General features: G+C 39.3%; 3 protein-coding genes and 1 non-coding gene across 6 annotated transcripts in view; 1 reads left to right on the top strand and 3 right to left on the bottom strand.

The window, feature by feature from the left end:
* Nucleotides 1–1,175: 1,175 nt before the first annotated feature.
* mospd1 (motile sperm domain containing 1) lies at nt 1,176–8,047 on the top strand. The gene is made up of 6 exons (XM_074647965.1): nt 1,176–1,337; nt 4,459–4,759; nt 4,857–4,932; nt 5,198–5,430; nt 6,542–6,703; nt 7,340–8,047. Exons 2-6 carry the CDS (start codon nt 4,606–4,608, stop codon nt 7,369–7,371), a joined length of 657 nt encoding a protein of 218 aa, XP_074504066.1. The 5' UTR covers nt 1,176–1,337; nt 4,459–4,605; the 3' UTR covers nt 7,372–8,047.
* A 752-nt stretch (nt 8,048–8,799) lies between these two features.
* On the bottom strand, nt 8,800–16,904 carry pabir2 (PABIR family member 2). Of its 3 annotated transcripts, none has more exons than XM_074647961.1 (10): nt 16,722–16,904; nt 15,253–15,331; nt 15,106–15,159; nt 14,650–14,693; nt 14,487–14,541; nt 14,044–14,145; nt 13,468–13,553; nt 12,997–13,061; nt 12,303–12,399; nt 8,800–11,073 (listed from the first exon to the last, which is right to left on the bottom strand). In XM_074647961.1, exons 2-10 carry the CDS (start codon nt 15,253–15,255, stop codon nt 10,935–10,937), a joined length of 645 nt encoding a protein of 214 aa, XP_074504062.1. In that variant the 5' UTR covers nt 15,256–15,331; nt 16,722–16,904; the 3' UTR covers nt 8,800–10,934. The 3 variants fall into 3 exon arrangements, with proteins under 3 accessions (XP_074504062.1, XP_074504061.1, XP_074504063.1); XM_074647960.1 differs by lacking the exon at nt 16,722–16,904 and adding an exon at nt 15,502–16,598; XM_074647962.1 differs by lacking the exon at nt 16,722–16,904 and adding an exon at nt 15,986–16,595.
* On the bottom strand, nt 14,236–14,383 carry LOC141775958 (small nucleolar RNA U109). Its single transcript, XR_012595706.1, has one exon. It is a non-coding gene; the product is annotated as a small nucleolar RNA U109 (small nucleolar RNA).
* Nucleotides 16,905–17,691: 787 nt separating the features above from the next.
* Nucleotides 17,692–22,590, bottom strand: part of hprt1 (hypoxanthine phosphoribosyltransferase 1) — a 9,311-nt gene continuing 4,412 nt past the window's right edge. The window contains exons 2-9 of the mRNA XM_074647964.1: nt 22,467–22,573; nt 21,947–22,130; nt 20,076–20,141; nt 19,754–19,771; nt 19,580–19,662; nt 19,367–19,413; nt 19,103–19,179; nt 17,692–18,677 (exon numbers count right to left, since the gene is read on the bottom strand). Of these exons, the coding sequence (XP_074504065.1) occupies nt 18,630–18,677; nt 19,103–19,179; nt 19,367–19,413; nt 19,580–19,662; nt 19,754–19,771; nt 20,076–20,141; nt 21,947–22,130; nt 22,467–22,573 (630 nt within the window). The 3' untranslated portion in view covers nt 17,692–18,629. The remainder of the gene's footprint in view (nt 18,678–19,102; nt 19,180–19,366; nt 19,414–19,579; nt 19,663–19,753; nt 19,772–20,075; nt 20,142–21,946; nt 22,131–22,466; nt 22,574–22,590) is intronic.

Here is a 22,590-nt window from a genome sequence, read left to right as displayed (position 1 = left end):
CAATCAAGCCTCTCAAACCATGAAAAGCACCGCCTTATCTGCATGTGCTCTTATGAAGCTAATAAATCCGACAGCACTTGAAGGCAGCATCATTGTTACATTAAGGGTATTCTTGATCTGTCCTTTTAACACTTAATCAAAGATCTTAATTACCAGTAAATTACAAATGACTGCAAATATATGTTTATTATAACTCAGACCTTGTATCAAAAGGGATGAGAAAAAAATAGCTCATAGATTTAAAGGTCAGTGGAAAGTCATAGTAACCAACCGAGACACAATGCACTACCTGCAGATGAAGGCCTTATCTTTCCTGTACAGGTTTGTCTGCTTACAGTAGGCCTATACTGCATATAACAATTGTTTTTTTTTTCTCATTTGCCGCCATTGAAAATCAGGTTGGATGGCGGATATACATAATTTTCTGGAATGATAACATGCAGATTCAACATCAACCTGAATCTGAATGTATTAGTTAAGGTTTTTACTTGGCCTTTTATAATGCTCATTATAACAGTCTTTTACTCATGGATTTTATCCTGGTCTCTGTCTGTGGATGTGTGAGATTTTGTTGTCTGCTCTGTTGACCTGTTTTTATTCTGCCTATGTCTGTAAAGCACTTTGGTCAGCTCATGTTGTTTTAAATGTGCTATAGAAATAAATTTGACTTGACTTGACTTCTTTTCTATCGGTGCTGTGATCAGTAAAATAGCCTGATAATTCTTGCTAATTGTGGTGGAAAATCAATGCAATCTAGTTTATTATGTAAAGTAGCCTATAGCTCTAGATATATATGTGTGACTAACAGGACTTATCAATTTAGTGCAGTTAATACTTCAAAAGTATTCCACAAATATATCCTAATTTGCGTGTTTTGTAGCGTTTATACTCATGCACAAGGATCGTTTTATAGTTTATTATGTAAAGCAGCCTATAGCTCTAGATATTTGAGCACAATTGTGTGCCACTTTATATGATTAACAGGACTTATCAATTTCAGTTAATACCTCAAAAGTATTCCGCAAATATAGCCTCAATTTGCGTGTTTTTGTGGTGTTTATACTCTTATACTCTGAAGTTACAAACATCTTATTACTCCTTTGCTTCTTTGCTTGGAGCATTATGTACGTCCGCGTTGTTGACGTCTTGTTGACGTCTTGCACGCACTCTGTCGCCAACCGCCGTCCCAGCATGCACTGCGAGGTCTGCAGTATATTATTGACAAAGAGAAAGAGGCTGTAGAGCAACAACAACAACAACAGGGAGGATCAGACACACACAGACCCTGCTGCTGGCAGCACTAACCTTACACCAACCTGTGTGCTGCTGACAACAAGGTAAAGCCTCACTCTCTGTGTTGTCTTGATGTGAACCGAGTCTGTGTTTTATGTCACTGCGTACAGTCAGCGTTAAGTGGCTAACAGCTAGCTAACATCTGGGTGTAATGCTAGCCGGCTAACGCTAGCTCACTGTTAGCATTACACCATAACGACGTGTTATTACAGAGTCACAGCTAGTACAGCTGTAGGGCTTCATTAGAGGGTAATCAAAGGTGTGGGGGACTTTTTCTACATCTCCCTGTTGCTAAATATATAACCAATACATCAGCATAAAGACCTCATTACGTTGTCACCAACTATTACACTGCAGTTTAAAGGTAGCTTACATTTGTAGCTAAATACGAATATAAATATGCAATATAATATAAGATAAGATGAACCTTTATTAATCCCAGGAGGGAAATTCAGTTGTCAAAGCAGCAACATCAGCAAACAGAGTGAAACATATGAGAGGAACAGGTATACAACAATTATAAAAACAATAAATCAATAAATAAATGTAGTATGTACATATGTGCAGTCTATAAAGTGGTATATAGGATGTATAGTGTAAAGTAAGTAGCTTACTGTAGCTACAGCCTTAGCATTACACCATAACGACGTGTTATTACAGTGTCACAGCTAGTACAGCTGTAGGGTTCATTAGAGGTTAATCAAAGGTGTGGTTGACTTTTTCTAAATCTCCCTGTTGCTAAATATATAACCAATACACTAGAATAAAGACCTCATTACGTTGTCACCATTATTTATTTATTACATCTACCCTACCTGTTTTACAAGTGTAACTACCTCTGTTTACATTACATCTGTTTTTATATTTTATACTTCTAGTGTAACACTTCTGTTTATATTTATTTATTACATCTACGTTACCTGTTTTATTTGCTTTATAACTGTGTGTGTGTTTTACCTGTTATATGTTTTATCTGCCTCGTTTAGTCTTGTCAAGTATTTGTTTTAAAGCACTGACCAGAAGTGGCAACTGTGAATCTCCTTGTATTTAATACAATGACAATAAAGCTTTCTATTCTATTCTATTCTACCAACGATTACACTGAAGTTTAAAGGTAGCTTAGCTAAATACGAATATAAATATGCAATATAAGATAAGATAAGATGAACCTTTATTAAGAAATTCAGGGGTCAAAGCAGCAACATCAGCAAACAGAGTGAAACACAGGAGAGGTACAGGTATACAAAAATTATAAAAACAACAATAGAGATATAAAAGATACAGTGAATGGGTCAACATAGTGTGTGCAGTCCGTCAATAAATAAATGTAATATGTACATATGTGCAGTCTATAAAGTGGTATATAGGATGTATAGTGTAAAGTAAGTGTAAAGTGGTTAGAGTCCAAGATGGTATATATAACTTAGTCATGGAATAAAATACCCCCAGATACTAAAAAAAAACTACTTGGCTAAAGCTTTGTTGCTACAAATATAATGAATTAATGATGATTTTTATGTGTTACAAGGAGTACACATTGTGTTGCGACACCACGAGTCTTGTTTTTCCGAGCTCTACCGTAACCATGTCAACCCACCAGGGCACGTGACCAGCCACATGGCGTTGACTTGATGCTGTTAATGCCTTGTTGAACTTGAGTTATTTAAAATTGAATAAGTATCATTAATTTAATTTGTCCCTGTCTTATTGCCCTGCTCTGTCTTCAACCCTTATTGAATGTATCTCCTCTGGCTGAAAAACAAACAATCAAATACTTTATCAGTACTACTCAAGTGTAATCCTCACTGTGCAATATCATTTTCCACTTGTGCAATTTTGTTAATAGCCTGTTTATTGTCAATACTGTATATACTGCTCCTTTTTTTATACTTCCTTCTATTTAAATGGTTCATATTTTGTTAAACTTTGTTTAGCTCTTTTTATTTACTGTGTTAGCTGATGCATCTTGTTTTTTGCACTATCCCCTTTCTCGCTGTATGCTGCAAATTTCCCCACTGCAGGAATAATACAGGAATATCTCATCTTATCTTATCTAATAAACTATATCCCATTAAAATCCTGCATTCCAAGTTAGTTTAAAGAAATATTATGTTAGAAATTAAATGTACAGTTCTGATGAATGGTTCCTTTCAGATCTAAATTTATTACACCCCACACTCACCTGTAATTCAAAGAAAGATTTAAAAAAGTAATAGTAGTGGCATCAATAAATAGAAGTGACATCAATAAAAAAAAAATAGGTGGCATATCCTGCTACTATTGTACTCTATAAAGATATTATTGCACATATACAGTTATTGCACAATTCCTTATTTATAACTATCCCAGCTTTAGTCCTGTGGTGTGGTGTGTGATGATGTTAGTGGGATGTGATGGTGGGGGGACTTTTGTGGAGTTCAGTTCAATGATGGCTCTGGGGTAGAAAGTTTCCAGCAGACGTTTTGCCTTAGAAGCTTTGGAGCCTGGAAGTTCTCTAACGCCCTGTAGCGCCTAGTCTGTGGCGGCACAGACAAGAGATGGAGGCAGCGTGATATGAAGATATCTTTCAGTAAGGGCGGGGGAAGTCCAATTATTTTCTGGGCTGTGTTTATGACTCTCTGGAGAGCTCTTTTGTCTGATGCTGAACAGTTGGCATGCCATACTTTAATACATTATGTCAGTACACTTCCTATAGAGCAGTGGTAGAAGGGCACAAGCAGCTTCACAGACAGGTTAGTGTCCTTAGGAAATAAAGGCACTGTTGAGCCTTTTTTAACAAAGCAGTGGAGTTGGCTACATATTTGAGGTTGTTTAGAAACTGTGTCAGCATTGTATAGTTTATCATCATTCATTGGCATTATTATTATACAGTGATTTGTGTTTTTTTTTTTAAACTTTCAAATATCAATGTCGGTATTGGCCTCAAAAACCCAGTATCAGTTGGGCTGTAGTTGAAATCTTGGAAGTACATCATATGAGCTTTATTGTATATGTCACATGCAAAATATTAAGTTGCAAAGTAACTACAAACAGCAGCTGGATACGTAAATGGAATAATAAATGCAATATTTCCTCATGCAATGTAGTGGAATAGAAAGTGTCACAAAATGTAAATAAGTGGCATGCCAGTGCCTTTTATTATTCATCACCTGTGTCTCTTCACAGTACCACGTCATGGCCCTGAGGCGATGAGAGCGGGGAGTGCCATTTTCACCTGAAGGGAGCTCGCACAGCGTGATAGCTCGTGGAGAGAGGCGTGGGGGGGCCCAGGCAGACTGTGGACGGGGAAGGGGAAGAGCTCAGCTGGAGCCAATGCAGCAGCAGCATCGACAGCCTGAGCTGGTGGAAGGAAGCCTTCCCGTGTTCGTGTTCCCCACTGAGCTCATCTTCTACGCAGATGAGCAGACGTCTCACAAGCAGGTGCTCACCCTCTACAACCCCTATGAGTTCGCCCTCAAGTTTAAAGGTCAGTTGGTACAATCTATTTGGGTTTCCATGTATGCTGTACCATTTTTGTTATAGATTATTTAGATAATCTGTTTAATTCTTTTTCTTTTTATCAGTGCTGTGCACAGCGCCAAACAAGTACACTGTGGTGGATGCCACCGGAGCCGTCAAGCCACAGTGTTGTGTTGACATGTGAGTTTGTTTTTGTGTTTATGACTCATTATTTTTTCATGCAGTGGTAAAGCACTAAAGGGACTACATGTCTTATCTATGAGCTTCTTGTTCCCTGTGGATTCCCATCCATGTTTTTATCATTTGTTGTTTACTTTGCTAAATATGAACTTTTAGGTTGTTTTTGTGGTTGATTTTATGTTTTCAGTCAGGTGGCTGTTTATACAGTTGACTTTCCCGTCTGGTCAAGTAAGGAGTCTGTCTAATTGTTTATTTACACTCACAGAGTAATCCGACACAGAGATGTGCGCTCATGCCATTATGGGGTGTACGACAAGTTCCGGCTGCAGGTGTCGGAGCAGAGTCAGCGTAAAGCTCTGGGCCGCAAAGAGGTGACGGCCACGCTCCGTCCATCGGCCTCACAGGAGACGCCCAGCCCCCGCCCCCAAGATGACGAACGTAGAATCAAAGAGCAGTTTGCAGACAGCGAGTTTTTTGAACAGACTGCATTTCAGCCAGGTAGGATGAAAAACTGTTGTGTGTCTGTTTTACCACTAGATGGAGCCAAATGCTCATAAAATCAAATTGAGGAACTTTTTGCTGTTTACTGAACATGGTACATTACATTGTTTTTTGTGGTCTATGAACATACCAATCTACCTACCTATCCTACCTAGTATATATAAAAAAACTATCGGGCTACCAAACATAGTATGGCAATAATAACATACATGTTATTATGTAATCATCTTCATATTTGATCTTGTAGCAAGATAGGTGGGTGTATACCATGTGTCTTTTTTTGCTGCTACCGTGGTAACCTGCTTCCTGTTCAGATCTTTTTGTTTAAATCAAAAATGGAAATGTTATGTCCTCAAAGCAGTAGGAAGAGATTCGTGCCGGTAATCACTGACAGGTTGTCATTTAAAGTTGAAGTACAAGCCAAAGCCTCATTGCGTACAAGATCAAATGTATTTTCATTTTATGTATATGCTGTAACTGCATTCACCAATACTGAAGTGGTTGAGTATTCACTGTTCACTTGTAGAGCTGCAACAATTAATTGATTAGTTGTCAGCTAATAAATTAATTGCCAACTATTTTGATAATCCCTTAATGGTTTGAATAATCTTTTAAGAAAAAAACATTTTAAATTCTCTGATTCCAGCTTCTTAAATGTGTATATTTTCTGGTTTCTTTACTTCTCTATGACAGTAAACTGAATATCTTTGAGATGTGGTCAAAACAAGACATTTGAGGGCTTTGGGAAACACTGATCAACATATTTCACCATTTTATAAACCAAACAACTAATCGAATAATCAAGAAAATAATCAACAGATTAATTGACAATCAAAATAATTGCATAGTTATCATTTCATCATCTTACGGTTGTTAAGCTAAAACATTCTTGGAGCTCCAGCTTCTTCCCTCTGACTAACATTCTGCCTGGTATTTTTCAATATATCTTGTATTGTCAACAGCATATCTCGTGAAAAGAGCAAATCAAAAATGAATTGATCGTAACAAGTGTTGTCTAAAAGCACCAGCATCAGTGAGCCACATGTCTGACCTGGGTAACATCCTTTCATCTGATCGCAGTGTTTGTGCATGTGTGTGTGTTTAACAGAGAGCCGTCCTGTTGCTGGGGGCCCCAGTCTGCTGACGGTGCTGCTTGGGCTGGTGTGTATGGCCGCCCTGATGCTTCCGTCCGTGGGGGAGCAAGAATCTACTGTGCCTGTCTACCTCCACTTAAGTGTTAACAAGAAACTTGTAGCTGCTTATGTTCTCGGTAAGTAAAAAGAAAAAAGAATCACAGAAACTCATGCAGTTGGCAAGAATGAGGCTGGGTTGTGTGTTAAAAACATTAAAGAGGACCTATTATGCTTTTTCTCTTTCCTTTAGTGTGTTATATAGTTTTTTGTTCATGTAAAAGGTCTGCGAAGTTACAAAGTCCAAAGTCCACGCCAAAGGGAGTTACTTTCCCCCACAGAAACACCGATCCACAACTGCCTGAAACGCCTTGCTTGAAGTCCCGCCTTTTCTTCTGCAATGTGGTGATGTCACCAAGTAACACACTTACATAATACCTGGCTAGCGGCTAGTTTGGCACTCCCTCAAACAAAGCTGATTAGAGCGGAGTCCGAAGAGTTTGGTTCGGTTGACCAATCAGGGCAGACTGAGCTTTTTTTTGGGGGGGGGGGGGCATTTCAGACATAGGGTGAAAAGTGGAGCTGCAGCACAGCCAGTATGAGATAAACAACGCATCTTTGAACATTAAAGCATGTAAACATGTTCTAGTAGAAACTCAAAATACAAGTATGCACTTAGAAATAAGCGTAATAGGTCCTCTTTAAAATGCAAACTACAATGCTATCGTTTATTAAAGTGTTTGTGCTGGAGTATATATTCTCTGTTTTGTCTTTAGGTCTTCTTACGATGGTCATCCTACGCACATGAAGTGCCGTTAGCAGAGAGGAGGAAGAGGGAAAATGATCTAAAGACGAAGAGAACATCCTCACACCGGAGGCACTGCTACGCTTCAACGAGTAAAGCTGACAGCAGGGGAACGCGGTACTTTACTCAGTTCACCCCGTCCCCTGAAAAATACATTAGTATACTTGTTTTCAAATGCTCATATTTGTGTTAATCCATAAACTGACACAATGCTGAAGCAAACGGCGGAGAGACCTCCAGTGTCTAGGTCAAAGGAGCGGTAGGTCCCTGAGCAGGGACCTGTGAAGAAACATGAGGCCATTCAAAGTGTTGTTTGACCTCATATTCCTCGTATCTGTATTTCTATTGCCATTATGTACCAGAATGTGGTTAACTTGAGTGTGAAGGAATCTACATGCAAACATTATACATGTGTATATAAAGCCATTAAATTTTTTGTTATGGTATTCACCTGTAACCATCATTATATTGATGTTTGAAAGCAATTTTTAGTGTAGACGCTGAGGACTAAATGCAGTTATTTGCATGTGTGAATACCTTATCTGGATGAGTTTTTAAGATACTTTTACATGTCACCAAAGGAAAGAGCTTCTTTTGAAGACAATGGTTTGTTCGCAGTGCTATATCAATGCTCCATCAAATGTTTAATAAAGTCTCGATACAGCTGTCTGGTATAAAATGTATAGATTAGGTTATTTTGTATTAACTATTGGAATCAGAATCTTGTTTATTGCCGGGCGTATGAGGTATACACTAGGAGTTTGCGTTTGTAATTAACTTGTTCTGGTCAGGAAGGTGTTGAGCACATAGCTTGAGACCTCCAGTTAGGTTACTGGTCTCCCTTGGGACTGTATGTTATCAGGTTTGACAACTGAAAACTTGATTTGCCACTGCTTGCATATCATTTGTTTCCAGAGGCGTAAATAAGGTTTAGCGATATCCTACAGTCGCCCTGGGTGCAGTGTTAACTAGGGCGGTCCCGAATACTATTTTTTTTGGCTTTGACGCTTCGGTGAGTAATATTCAAAAGGTATTACAAGCTCCGTTTCACAATGCAGCATAGCAAGCTGACATGTTCTTCTGTCTGTCTGTCTCCATTTCCGTCGTTTCAGTGTCCGGGAAAGTGCTCTAGGCACAACAAACGGCCATATCCGTCTGAGAATAACTAATAATGAATGTTGAATATGAATAATGTTATGGGACTTTTCCTTATCTCATGGGCTATTTTGGGATTTATACATTATTATTACATACTTATGTATAAACAAAAGGAAGCATTTGAATACTGATTTTGAGGTTGAATACCATGGCAGCAGTTGAAGCATTGGGGTCAACCTTAGTGTTAACATTTTAATTTTATTAGCGTGTTTTAGTGCCCCGGACCAGAAAAAAAATCCTCTTGGAATATTCAAAACAACTACACGCACATAATAAAGAAATAATTTATTTAGTCCTGATGTCCGCTACGATTGCAATCACAAAAGACACAAGCATTAGGCAAGATGTGAGCCAGCTTGGCAGGTTACAGCCTTTCCATTGCAGTCATACAGATTTGCTGAAGTCATGCCCTGAACACTTTATAAGATGACTTAGAAAAAAAAATATTTGTATAAAGGAAAAAGACAAACTGCAACCACGCTTTTTCTTTAAATTAAAGGGCACACTTCCATAAAATGATTTACAATCACTTTCCTTTTGTACATACACATTAATGGCTACAGAGCCATGACGGGGTTCAGGTGTATAAGTTACACAGGGGGTATGGACACTGGGGCGATGATGGTTAAAAGCAAATTTAGGTGCCAAAAAAAAAAAAATCAGAGTACAGGCTTAACCTCTACATACTGCATTCTCTGATCGTTTTACGAGAAAGTCGAGTTTCACTTCTGCCCCGTTAACACACAGGCGGAAACTTCACAGGATTGAGTATCCTGTGCAAAAAAAAGCTATTTTAATAAATGTAACCACAGCAGAAACGGCAGTCTCTTAACTCACAATGCGATGGTGCCTTTTAGTTTGTGCTGCATGTTGCAGCAGTCAGTTGATTTGCTGTAAACACAATTGGTTCACTTTTACTGGGGATAGAAACCTATCGCCATCCAATTCTTATAATAAACTTCTCTTTCCATAAATAAGAACATTTCCCCGGTAAAAAGAAAACCATCATTTCTATACTCTGCTTATCTACAAAAAAACTCCTGACAAAAACACAGGATACAGAGGAACCTTTAGTGTTGAGAGTGATGACTGTCTTTTTTCATCCACCATGCTCATACTGGGCAATTAAAGGGGAACTACGCTCATTTTCAAAATTCATACATGTTATTCCTATGGTCTAAGACAGTCCAAAAATATTAATAAACATGAACAACTTTCTCCCAAATCCCAAAACGAGTGCTAAACCTCAAACTTGTGATGTCAAAGTGTGGAACTGCTCCATAGACAGTGAATGGGAGAGATGTTACAGATGACACTGAGCAACCAGGGGAATGGCCTGAGTATATGGGAACATTTTCTGTTTCACAACTGAGAACACTACCATAGAATGAAGCTCATTTGGGTATAAAAAAGAAAAACATTCTGTGGGACCACAAAATCAGCCTCCCATTCATTGTCTATGGAGCCGCTCCAGACTTATTACACCCTATGACATCACACGTTTGAGACTTCTCTGGTTTCTGGCTTCGAGAGAGAGAGTAGCTCATGTTCACACATATTGATTGAATTTTCCTAAACCATGGAAATAACATTGGAATTTCGGTGGTGTTCCCCTTTATAGTTGCAGCAAGTCATGGGGAAGGGGGGCATAAAAGCCAAACTGAAAAAAATCACCACAGTTAATAGCCCATATCATAAAAATATTATGAAAATCTGCTGAAAACATAACTTCTCTTACAGTATAACAGTAAGGAAATCTCCATAGGTGTACCCCAAAAGTAGTTTATGTTCCTTTACAAAGAAAACTTGCGCTGTTGAAGACCTGTGCCCACATTCACCTCACACAGCCAATCACAAACTTAAAACTGTACGACATCTTGACAAGGTTAATATGTACATAATTACAAACAAAGCAGGAAAACAATAAGTTAAATATTTTCTTACAAAATCTGCAGACTGTGTACATACAAAGGCTTGTGGACAGACGTTTTCCAGCACAAAAATGGGGGAAATGTACACATCCAAATAGTCTTTTTTTTTTATGTCCAGTGCTCAATGTCTCTCTGGTAGGACAGAAGCATAGCCAGTTATGAACACAATATCACTATGAAGCCAAGCACCATCCAAGATCCTCTACTAGCAGCTGGTGCTCACAGTGTCTTCAGTCATTCCTAGTTTTTGCTAGGCTTATCTCTTTCATACTTATCTCATCCATGGCTTTCGTCTCCTTAATTCAAACATATCTAGACCCTCCGAAATGTAGCCATGAAAACAGCTGCTCAGAAACAGACATGGAAGATTCCACTAAGCGATGGTGAGATGGAGGGTCTGAGAAGGAAAACCGGTTCTCCCGGAGAGACGCTTTTTGGCGCCAGTCCTTTTATATAGTGTCTCTTGCTATCCCATGCTCACTTTGGGGACAAATCCTGGAGGGAAGCGAAGGGCGAGTTGCTGGACGACGAGGGCGACACTCCCTCCATTTTGCCAGGTGAGCCTGTGGAGGATCCGACGCTGCTGAGGCTGCCGTCCAGCAAATCTGGAGAGTGACTGAAGGAAAAAGGCCCGGGTCAAAACCGAGTATATGTCTGGACCGTGTACGGTCAGTCTGTGAATTTGTGGCTAAATTGTTATACAAATAGTCAGTGGTCATGTCTATAATGTTGAATCCAGCAGTACATGTCCACCAGGTCCAGCGAGGACACTAGGGGACGCACTGCTCCACTCAATTGGCCGATCAAGCGGTGATGTGCCCTCTCGTGGAATGCACCTGATTGGTCCCTGGTTTTCTGCTTGTCGTTTCAAACAGGAAACAACATGGCGGCCTGCTTGTAAACTTTGTTACTCCATCTAAACGATCCACCAAAATCTACTTAGAAAACATTTTCAGCGAGAAACAGGCTATATCACTGCTGAAGCTTGTTTCAGTTTAGAACTAGATCGCCTAGTTTGACAGCTTGGTCCAAGTTTCGGGACGCCTCTTGCTGGAAGGGCCCACTTGCATAAAGGATTGTTCCCTGCCTTTTATTTTGAAAGAGCAACGGCCATTTGGGAACCTTCAACACTCGGCCGACCAATCGCGTAACTTCATCAGTCAGTCAGTCACTCAGGGACAGACTTTTGCGTTTGTGGGGCTGGCCCTCTGCGGTCCAGCCAAAAAGGCAAGTTCAGCAAGACTGCAGGCTGTCATAATAGTGACTGTGGTAAACATCTGCAGTGTTACAGTCTATACTTTCACTCTGGGAGAGAGCTAATGAAAATCCCACATTTATTCCATTATTGTAATATTTTCTCCCTTTTTTTTTAAATTAAATTACTTTAAAGCAATGCATCTAAATAAAAAAACATTTTACTGCAATACTCCTGACATTGAAAGTCATGCATAATAATAATAATACATAGCCATTTAGTAATGCATGAATGTCATGAATGTCTGTATATGACACTGTACGCTGATATTCACTACTGGGTGAAAAACACAAAGTAGAACATTTTGCACAGGAACAAGTTTGGTGCAGTTGCTCAACAGTAAGGGGAAGCAACTACAGTACATCAATACATGGTGAAGAGCAGTTTTCCCACCATTTTCAATCTCCAATTTGAGTAAATGATATGAAGACTATACTTTTTTTTTTTTTCATTTCATTTTTTACAGATGATAAACCACCTACTTCCCTTTGCTTCATTCACCTAAACCTGAAGAAGTTTGCTGCGTCCTTATCTAAACCGTGTGCTTTTGAACAGTTCTGACATGTTTCTGTTGTTCCACTAAGTCTTACCAGGAACCGAGCTCCGACAGGTTGGAGACATCAGACGACAGCATGGTGGTGGTACCCTGGAAGAGCCTCTTAGGCTGACTCTCTGTCTCCATCTCACCTGCAGAGTAAAGGGACCCTCACATTTAGACATTTGCTCGTAAAACGGGACAGTTTGATGAAATGTTGCAATCTGAGATAGTATAAATAACTGATCTTATCAGTTCAATACCAGAGAGCCAGTGCGGTCTCCAATAGTTAGATTGAATTACATATTGAATGTGATCAAATCCAAAAGGGAAATCAAGTCAACTATTAATAGAGTCCAAGAAAAGCACTTAATTAGATTATAATATCTGAATCATTATGTAATAACTGTTCAACCACAGATATATGGTTTAAGGTCTGAAGACGGTTCCTAAAAAAAGGACATCATCAAGCCGAGTGACGTTCAGGAATAACACAAAAATATATATGTTTAATGTCTTTTGAATTGGCTTTAATACTGGAGTGACTCTTTGAATAGAGAAAATGTACAATATACAGGCAATATTCCCCTATTGCCTTTAATCTAGTTTAGTCTGAATTACAATACCTTGAATTTACAACAGATCACTTCCATCCATAAATTAAGGCTCTTGTGGTAGAATCCAAAAAGATATAAAAGGAAAAAATATTCTCAAGCATTTAAGATTTCAAGACATGTTGGATAACTCACCTTTGCGTTTCATTGGCCCAAGTATGCTGGCTCTGATGCAGTTGATTGGGCTTTGACTTCGTCGGCTAAGGAGCACAGAAAACACACTTTGTCAGAACAGTATATTTTAACCAGTGTATTTTGAAATTCAGCCACAATCGGTGGCCATCAGCAGTTACAAATGCACCTGTACAAAATCTGTCATCTTAAGATTTGTCATACGGATAAAATGATTATAGTTTACTCAAGACATATGTAAAAAGTTAAGGCAATAAAGTAGTTGAAGTGCATAGAATTCATCTTTTTCTACCAAGACTGGAAAAAGGAAGCTAATTTTATGCCACCATGGAGACATTACAGTCAAACTGGAGGCAGCTGGTGCTACTGTAGTCTCACAGCAAACAGATGTTCATCAAATAGTCTTATTTAGAACAGGAGTAAAGTAACAGTAGATTATACAGTTCTTAACTGCAGTGACAACTTGTTGCTCACCTGAAGCGTCGCGTCGGGCTGGGTATCGGGCTGGGTGTTAGGCCATTGCTGCTCACAAGGATTTGTAGTGAAGGAGAAAAACACTGCTGCTCGCAAAAAATAGAAGACACAGACAAGATTAAGACAATACTCCGACTATTGTTGCTATTGTGTTAGTATATCTAAGCAAAAACCCAATTGACAACATTTTGATTAACTGTGGCATGTATAAATCTTTTTCCCCCCAAAAAAGTATGCAGCAAAAAAGGGAATGAATCAGATGAGAAGAAGTGTTTCTACACACAAACACTGGTGTGGCTTGCACTAAAGTAAAGTGTATTTTTTGAAGCTGCAGCAAACTTAAAGAAACAAATTTACACAAAAAGCTCAACAGGAAAAAAGCTTTGTGGTTTTTCTACTGCTGATAAATGACTTCCCGCATGCTGCCACACAGACTTCCATTCATTAATCTGATTCCAAGTCGTTAGGAAAATCAGGTTACTGGAAACCACGAAAATACTTAAACCACTATCTTCATCTGTTTGGTCACAGTATAATCAGGTTATGTGCATATAAACACACCGAGGTCAGATGTACCTTTTTTCCTAACCCTCTGGTTGGAGATGGTGCCGGCGACACAGGCACAAAGTCGATGCGCTTTGGAGACGAAGATGCCGACTTCTCCTGATCGTTGTCACTCTAGGAACACACGATTACCAAACACATTAGCGTCTATCTCATCTTTCATTGTATCTCTACAGTACTATGTAGTAAAAAATCATTCAAATAGAGTGTTGGAGTATTATACTACCGACTCAGTCTGACCTTGAAAGACTGGTGGCCCTGTTAACTCCAAATGTTTATCTAGCATGTTTGTTCTTGTCCACTCTCTACAGAGATCGAGAGGGTTACACCGGCCCAGGGCCAAAACATGCAGTGGGAAAGCAAAACAGAGCTGACTTTCAAGGATTCACAGCATCAAAACATATCAACAACACTTGTGGGGGTTGGACAAGCTGTAATGAAGAGTCATTCTTTACCAGACTGAGGCTTTCTTCCCAGGATTGACTCATTTGCATGGCGGCTTGAACCTCCCTGCGTGAAACACAAAAGGAATAAATTGATGCCTCTTCGCATTTTACCAACAACAAAGCAATAATCAACAAATCTCTTTATCCACCATTTGCATACAGAGCAGCTTACCGCTCATGAGCAGTTTCTCTGTTCATCACATCGATACCCTCTTCCTGCAACGACACAAAAGGGTTAATGGTTTTCAGTCTTGATTCACCAAGTCACCTTTTCTGAATACATCACATATTCTCTCATACCAGTGCAGTATGGCCTAATTCTGACTTAAAGGTACAACTTTAATCTCCTCTCAAAAGCTCAAACTGAACTGCTTTTCATTTCACTCATAGAAATTAAACTCAGTGAGTTCAGAGCAACCATTTCCTCTCTGTTGGAATCCGATACTACCAATTGATCATCTCTGTAAGATCGATGGCCCTGTGGACTCCAGAAAGTGTTACTCTAGCATGTTTTTCTTAGACACCATCACTCCCTATGGCTTGAGAGGGAGACAGCGGTCTGACATGCTCCTTTTTTTCAACATGAAACAATTCCACACATGTAGAAAACAATACTTCTTTTTCTTACTTGTTTTATCTGATGAAGTCTGGTGCTGGGGACGCGAATAGGCGACGAAGGAACCTGTAAAGAAGGATGCATTTGGAGAAGTCAATACAGAATAATTCAGACATACATTACCTGAGTAAACGTGTTTTAATAATAAAAGTATTGTACCATGTTTGGCCTGTTGACAACTGTAGTGCTATTTCTCCGGCTACGTAGGACCTCTCTCTGGAACACCTGGGAGTGATCACTGGAATGACAGTCACACACCACACCATGTGTCATTTATCTTCTAACCATGAGGTCACAGTGATGTAGTCACTTCAATGTGTATGAGGAAAAAAAAGATAAACACAATTGATTAAATATTATGCAGTAAATTTGTAGATATGTATATTATATATTGTATATTGTATAAACCTTAAGCCATTTATCATGGGTGCACTATTGGATCGCCTCAATTGTCCATCGCTATGACCTAAGGAAGATGGGATCTCCAGATCCAGCTCCATCTTTTCTTGTGGAAACAATCCTCCTGAGTTGTTCATCTTGCTAGCTATCGCTGCCCGCCACCAATTCATCAACTTAAAACGGCTCACCAAGCTCAGGGGGTTTTACATTGTTGCTCTCTAAACTTTGCAAACTTTACATGTGTTGCAGAAATATCATCAAACAGGCAACTGTTAGACTAACTAACGAAATGCAACAATTAACTCACTGCAAGGCCCTGTGGTCTGTTTAACTCAAAGCACACTAACCCTACTTACTACTCATCTCTCATCTCCATCACTGCTCATATCACAACTAGATGCTCATCCACATCTGGCCTACCGTTGCCTGTAACGTTGTGACCAGACACCAGCTCTCCTGATGGATGGATGGTCAGCATGCCATGGCTACATACCGCACAATGCCCGGTACCTTCTAGCTACCGACCCGTTAGTCTGCTTGAGCAGAGCAGAGCAGCGAGGGACGACTCAAACGATGCTATGCTAAGCTAAACTAGCATTGTTAGCACGTTAAAGTTAGCTACCCGTTAGCCAGACTGACTAACTTTGAGTGCAAAACAAAACGTTTACTAAAGCCTAACGTAAATTATGTTAAAGCAACGACACTGCTGTTAAGAGATCATCATAACGCGAGCTAGCTTAATGTAAAGCCAGTGTTGTGCTAAGCTAGCTAGCTAGTTTGAGCCACAGCTAACTAGCATGCTAGGCTAACTAAGCATTAAGAAGCCGATAGCCACACTGTCCAGAGAGAGGCCGCGTCAGCATCTCACTAACTACATGCTCCTCCGGCAGGCTGGTGGCTCCTACAGCTCACACAGGTGAACTAAGTATCCTTCCTGTTGCATGAACTAGTCGCTCTACTGTTTCGTTTCTGCAGGACGCCGCCAAGAATGAACTCCAGATGAGCACACTGAAGCTAGGTTAGTTAGCCGCTAGCTTCACGCCCCTTTTAGCGTTAGCAGCCTCGTCCAATCAAACCGCTTCATTAAGCCGGCATGCTCTCAGGCGGGATGTGGAGGACTGCATCCTCTCTGGCTCATGGATAAACTCGCTTTACATGCACTCCACCTGTACAATGTTTCGTCACACAGCGTAGCATGACGAAGGTAAGCTGTTTCAAAGTGTTTTTACCTGCTCTCCTGACATCTTTGTTCTCAGGCGGCTCAACGCAGATGACTCCTGGAGGATGGAGGTATGATCTGTTCTGTTCCTCAGTTATTTACAGCAGCCAATCACACCACTGTTCATATTGTCATACACACATATCTTATTCTAATGCCAATTAAATATCATGCCACTTTTGGAAAGTCAGTACAAGGTCTAAATACTTGGGATATTTGATTAATATATATATTAAAATAAATAAATCTGTGCAATATTAATACACTGATTGTGAATATATTTATCTGTGCAATATATCCTTGATGCAATATACACCTCAAGTGCAACTTTGTTCACATTTTATTTATTACATCTACCCTACCCTATTTTACAAGTGCAATAACCTGTTTACATTACATCTATTTTTATATTTTAGACTTCTAGTGTAACACTTCTGTTTATATTTATTTATTACATCTACTTTACCTATTTTATTTACTTTATAACTATGTGTGTTTTACCTGTTATGTTTTACCTGCCTCGTTTAGTCTTGTCCAGTATTTGCTTTAAAGCACTGACCAGAAGTGGCAACTGTGAATCTCGTATTTAATACAATGACAATAAAGCTTTCTATTCTATTCTATTAATTTCTTGCCAGTCGATAGTGGAAATACTGGTAAATGCAGTTTTGATGCAGATAAAGCTAAATGATATGCTTTGCAATCACCATTTATTCAAAAACAAAAATGGCCTTCAGCAGGCATTTATTTCAGTCAATTGAGTAACCTTTTTATTCTAGAAAGTTGGGAGTTGTGTTAGCTCCTAGACATGACAAATACTGAATCACTAAATACTTTTTTTTGGGGGGGGAGTCATTTAGCTTAATCTGCATCACAACTGCATTTAACAGTATTTCCACTATCGACTGGCAAGAAATTAATCAAATGTTCCAAGTATTTTGTGTTATACTGTTTACAAAGAATGTAGGGAAATCCACTAGTCACAGGAGGGGTGTGAACATTTAATTGCTGTTATTACAAAATTCAGTTGACACTGGTTTACAGTGATGGCACTATTGAGTGAGAGCATTTTATATAGTACAAATGTAAAATCAAAAAAGCTAGTTAAATTGTGTCTGATTCAATGACATATTAGGTAAATACATATTAAGGATTTCAAACATGATTGAATAACTTTTAACTTCAGTTGAAGTATCAATTGAACATTTACACCTATACATATTTTCAATTTCCAGCATAAGAGAGATCTCAGTCTGAACAAGGCATCCATGCATCTAATTTCTTAAAAAAACAAGCATATTATTAACACTCATAAGAGGATATTTCATCTTCAGCATATCTACGTGTTTAATTAGGGACAGCAGCCAACAAACGTGTTATAATTTTCTACACAATCTAGCATAAGAAAATATTATCACACACACCACAGTAACACAGAAATGTGTTTTGTCCCAAATATATACATATAGATTTCAAGAAAATATAACATCTGTCCTTAAGAGTGCCCATAAAATAACTATTGATAATTCAAGGTAAAAGTAGAATTGCAATAAAAAATATATTCCATTTCATAGGAGGTTGTCAAATAAATTATTCCATTAATTAAAAAAAATCAGTGTGGGGGGGGCGTAGAAGCAGAATACTAATTTTAGTTCAAGCTGGGGTCCATGCTGTTTAAACCAGACGTAGTTCTATCTAAGACAATTGTTTTTCTCCAAAGTTGAATCTAGTGTGTGCGTGTGTGTGTGGTGGCGGCTAAAACAGGCAACCGTCAGGATTATCACTATTGCGGTGTATCCTCAGGGATCATGAGCAGGCCGAGTAATTTTACAACATGAATATGAAGTGATAAAAGATCAAATGGACAGCAAAAGGAGACGATTAAACCATACATTGAAAAATTGCTCCGAAGTGCTTTTCATGCCTTGTACTTCTCCTTCCCCGTTTCACTAATGACGCAGATATGCTGAAACAGAAAAGGATCTATGAGTGTTGTAGTATATTATTGATTCACGTCTGTTGTCCTGGTCAGACCTTACATTAAGGGTAACTTCTGTATTTTTCAACCTGGACAATATTTTCCCATGTTTTTGTGTCTAAGTGACTAATGGGGACAACATTTTTTTTTTAAATCTGAGCCTGTCGGTGGCAAAAACAAGCCCTTTTAGTGGACGTCCATTGATCAGAATTGCCCCAAGCGATTACATTGCAGCCCATTTGTTGTCCCCATTAGTCACTTAGACACAAACACATGGGAAAATAGGGCCCAGGATGAAAAATACCAAAGTTACCCTTTAACATACAAGTACAAACTGTTTATACAAACTCTAATAAGCATGAAACATAAGTGACTTTACTCATTATGTTTCTTTAACCATCTCAAATACTTACATTTAGATCTCTAAAGTACTCGTTGTAGTCTAGTGCGTATCCCACCACAAATTTGTCAGGCACCTCGAATCCTACAACTGAAAGGAACAGGCGAATAAATCAGTTACTTGTCTTTGTAGTGATAAACTAACAAAACTGCAATGAAGGGATGCAAAGCCCCATTCAAAAGCACACTCGCCAGCAACTGTATTGTGTAACATAAGTACATTATACTAACTATACATTTCACAAATAGTCTAAAAACAGTTATCGTCTTGAACTCACAGTCTGGTCGGTAGCCAACACTTCTTGGTGTTCTCTTCACCAACAAACTGAGGACAGAAACCAAGTAGATCATCAATCATAACACTTAATAGCTGTATGAAAGACTGATGAGGAATTTCAGTGAAAACCACCACAATCTGTTATGAAACAGTCCTAAAAACATGATCATGAGTAGTTTGTGCTTGAAAAGCAGTTTTGAAGGGATCAAATTACCTTGCTACTTTAACCATTTTGGGGCTGTACTGTTTGAGGAGTTCCAAAAGTGTCTTCATTGTCTTCCCTGTGTCGATAATATCCTTGAAACACAGCATGAGAGAAGCTCATGTTAGCGCGGTCTTGGAATAGAAAGCCGTCTACTTTACTATAGAAGAAAACATCAGTACATACCTCAACAATCAGGACATTCTGTGTAAAAAGAAAAGAATGGTCATGTTAGTGAAAAACAGCTCTGGATACATTTCATCTCAGCATGCAAATGAACTCAAAAGGAATGGGACATGAGTCTATAGATCAATATATGAAGGTATTGGGTTTGCTCAAGTGTAGCACAATCACCATCAGTTAATGCTCATCAGTTCATTTAAAAGTACAATTTGTTTCTCATTTCAAGTTCATTTAATTTTAAGTTAACATTATCATTACCAACATAGATCATAGTGTCAACAAAGATCGTTTTAGTCATAATCATGCTGCCTTCCATATTTCTTACCTTTCCTGTCAGTGTAGAGAGGTCATCTCCACCGATCACTTTGATTTCACCTGTCGACTGGTCATTCTGTGAGGATAACAATGAAGTGGACATGTTGCAAACTTCACATTATATGTTGTACAGGTGCAGAAAGTGAATCAAGGAACATACTAGACAACATGGTGGGTGATTTAAAAAAATAGCTAAATTTCTTGCATATTATTATTATATATTATGTTATGCATCAAAATGCACAAATCCAGTAAAAGAAATTCAATGTTTCTCACCAAAACATTTCCATTCACCTGTTTTTATGGACATTTTCAATTTGTGCATAAAAAAAAAAAAATGTAGGCTCGGCAGAGGTGGAAAAGTTGGCATATCACTGAAAATAAAATGTGACAAAGTGCAATGGAAACAGACTTGAAGAATAAATGTTGACCTACACGAAGTGTGTGACTTATCGGTCACTCAAGCTTCTGCTCCACTAAAGAGATGAAAAATATTGACACACAAAACATCAGATCTGTGTTGACCATTGAGGAGACTCCTCCTCAAATTAAACATGTTTTCTATGTGGTTTACCATCCTTTGAGATTTAGACTGGCTCTTAATTACGCCATTTCATTGCGCTCTCTTCCTCTGGAATAGTTTAATGACTGTTAAGGATTGTCTGGAAATTTGGTTCATATTTGCGCTACATTTGGATGGAAACCTGTTTATTTAAACCTAGCACATGTGCTTGAATGCATTTCCCTCCTTCATAAAACATTTACAAAACCGATTTGGACTATTTCAAAACTTGCATTTTATACATTGATTGGTTGCTATCTTTCCTGCCTTTGCTGGCACATTGGTACGCTTCTTAGCACCACCAACTCAGTGGAATAGCGTGAAACAACTTGTACTGCATCGCCTGCGTGCTCATGCACATGGATGTGTGTCATGTGCTTACACAAGATATTGGAATGGGGAAATGCTAAAAACATTGCTCCATAGTGCTACTAGTGATCCAAAACTCCACAGGGTGCCTTTGAGAATATCTAGTGAATGTACAGTGTACGTTTGTGCAGAAATAAATGCTGCAGCTCCTCCAGACCAACAGAGGTTTCCCGTGTCTTGTATCCTGAAGTGACGGGGCTCCGGAGCGAGTAACGTTATCATCTCCGACCAAAACTCCGGTGTCTCCCCTGTTCCCTCCGGCCACGGTTGGTGGGGCCGAGGCAGGAAAAGCCAACACTAGGATCAGCATTGATTCATGGAGAGACCTTCGTCTAGTCAGCTGACATTACTGCCAAGCAGGTGAAATATAGAGTGATATTGTGCTTTTAGCTGACGTGTGTCGCTTCACTGTTCTGACCGATGCTCGTTCATGTCTATCTAGAGCAAGCACAAGCGCAAGCAACAGGACGCTGACTTTCGTTGACTTAACGGCCACAGGTGTCGCTGTTAACAAGCAACTTCTGATTCTAGCAACAGTCCCTTTAATAATATATGCACTTTTTTTTTTTTACAAAAAAACCCCAAATCAAATCTAATAATTTTTTCTTCCTGTAAAACAAAATATGACGTGCATACGTAAGCTAGTACCAACCAATTTCAACTAATAATATCATGACATCCATCCATCAATGAATGTGTAACTTTTAGCAACAAGGGAGGGGTGTGTGGAGGCTCTGTATAGCGCTATATTCTAAGCCTGCCCCCTTTTAGCGGTCCAATCAAACGCAAAGGATTGGACTTAAATCCCTCTCGTAACTGCACACTGCTAAAATATTCCGTTTCACTGGGGAATAAGTCACAGTACAGAAGCTAAAGAGGCTCTAACTTCAGTTTCACTCGGACTTTAAGTGATACTAACAGATGTAAAGAGGAAAAAACTGATATATTACACAGTAGCTCTTGAGGCGGATGAAGTCCACTGTCATTGGGATGGAGCGGTCACTGTTCCTGTTCAGGGCCTTGATGTAGTCCAGCAAGTCTGCAAAGAACTTGTAACCCCCTTTGAGGACACAGAGGGCCACGATGTGATGCCCCCCCATTTCCTTCATGATCTCTCTGGCCAGTCTCTCTGTCCTGGGGTCACATGGGAGGGAGGGAGGGAGGGAGGGAGGGAGGGAGGGAGGGAGGGAGGGAGAGAGAGAGAGAGAGAGAGAAAGGATAGTCAGCTCAGTTTCTGCTACAGTCAGCAGTTGTTCCCATTTCCTCTTTGTTTTTTGTCAGTGGGCACAGCCGTTATTGCTAAAGCAGTATAATAATGAAATACTCCCACTCAACTACAAGTTCTTGACTTTGTTTACTGTTAAGTGGGTTGTCAACCAATCATTCAGACAACCCACGTTTTGGTCGACCCCGACAATTCATCACATTTTCCCTATCCTACCACAAGCTGCTAAAACCGTGACAACCTACCTGTCCAAGATGAGTCCATGTGGGATGTAGACCCTCTCCAGGTCGGAGGCGTAGTGCTTTGGTATGCAAAAAAGGTCCAGGTCATACCCCTGCTCGTCATCACTGATCTGAAATAAAACACGAC

The sequence above is a fragment of the Sebastes fasciatus genome, chromosome 10 (genome assembly GCF_043250625.1).
Source record: "Sebastes fasciatus isolate fSebFas1 chromosome 10, fSebFas1.pri, whole genome shotgun sequence".
NCBI lineage: Eukaryota > Metazoa > Chordata > Actinopteri > Perciformes > Sebastidae > Sebastes > Sebastes fasciatus.
The sequence above is the reverse complement of the archived record's forward strand: the minus strand, read 5'-3'. Positions and strand labels throughout refer to the sequence as shown.

Coding starts and splice junctions, on each gene's coding strand:
- mospd1 (XM_074647965.1), top strand. CDS start 4,606: ATGCAGCAGCAGCATCGACAGCCTGAGCTGGTGGAAGGAAGCCTTCCC. Junction 4,760..4,856: donor GTTCGCCCTCAAGTTTAAAG/GTCAGTTGGTAC, acceptor TCTTTTTATCAG/TGCTGTGCACAGCGCCAAAC. Junction 6,704..7,339: donor TGTAGCTGCTTATGTTCTCG/GTAAGTAAAAAG, acceptor TTTTGTCTTTAG/GTCTTCTTACGATGGTCATC.
- pabir2 (XM_074647960.1), bottom strand. CDS start 15,662: ATGAATTGGTGGCGGGCAGCGATAGCTAGCAAGATGAACAACTCAGGA. Junction 15,332..15,501: donor CCCATGATAAATGGCTTAAG/GTTTATACAATA, acceptor CTGTCATTCCAG/TGATCACTCCCAGGTGTTCC. Junction 11,074..12,302: donor CTGTCGGAGCTCGGTTCCTG/GTAAGACTTAGT, acceptor TTTTTCCTTCAG/TCACTCTCCAGATTTGCTGG.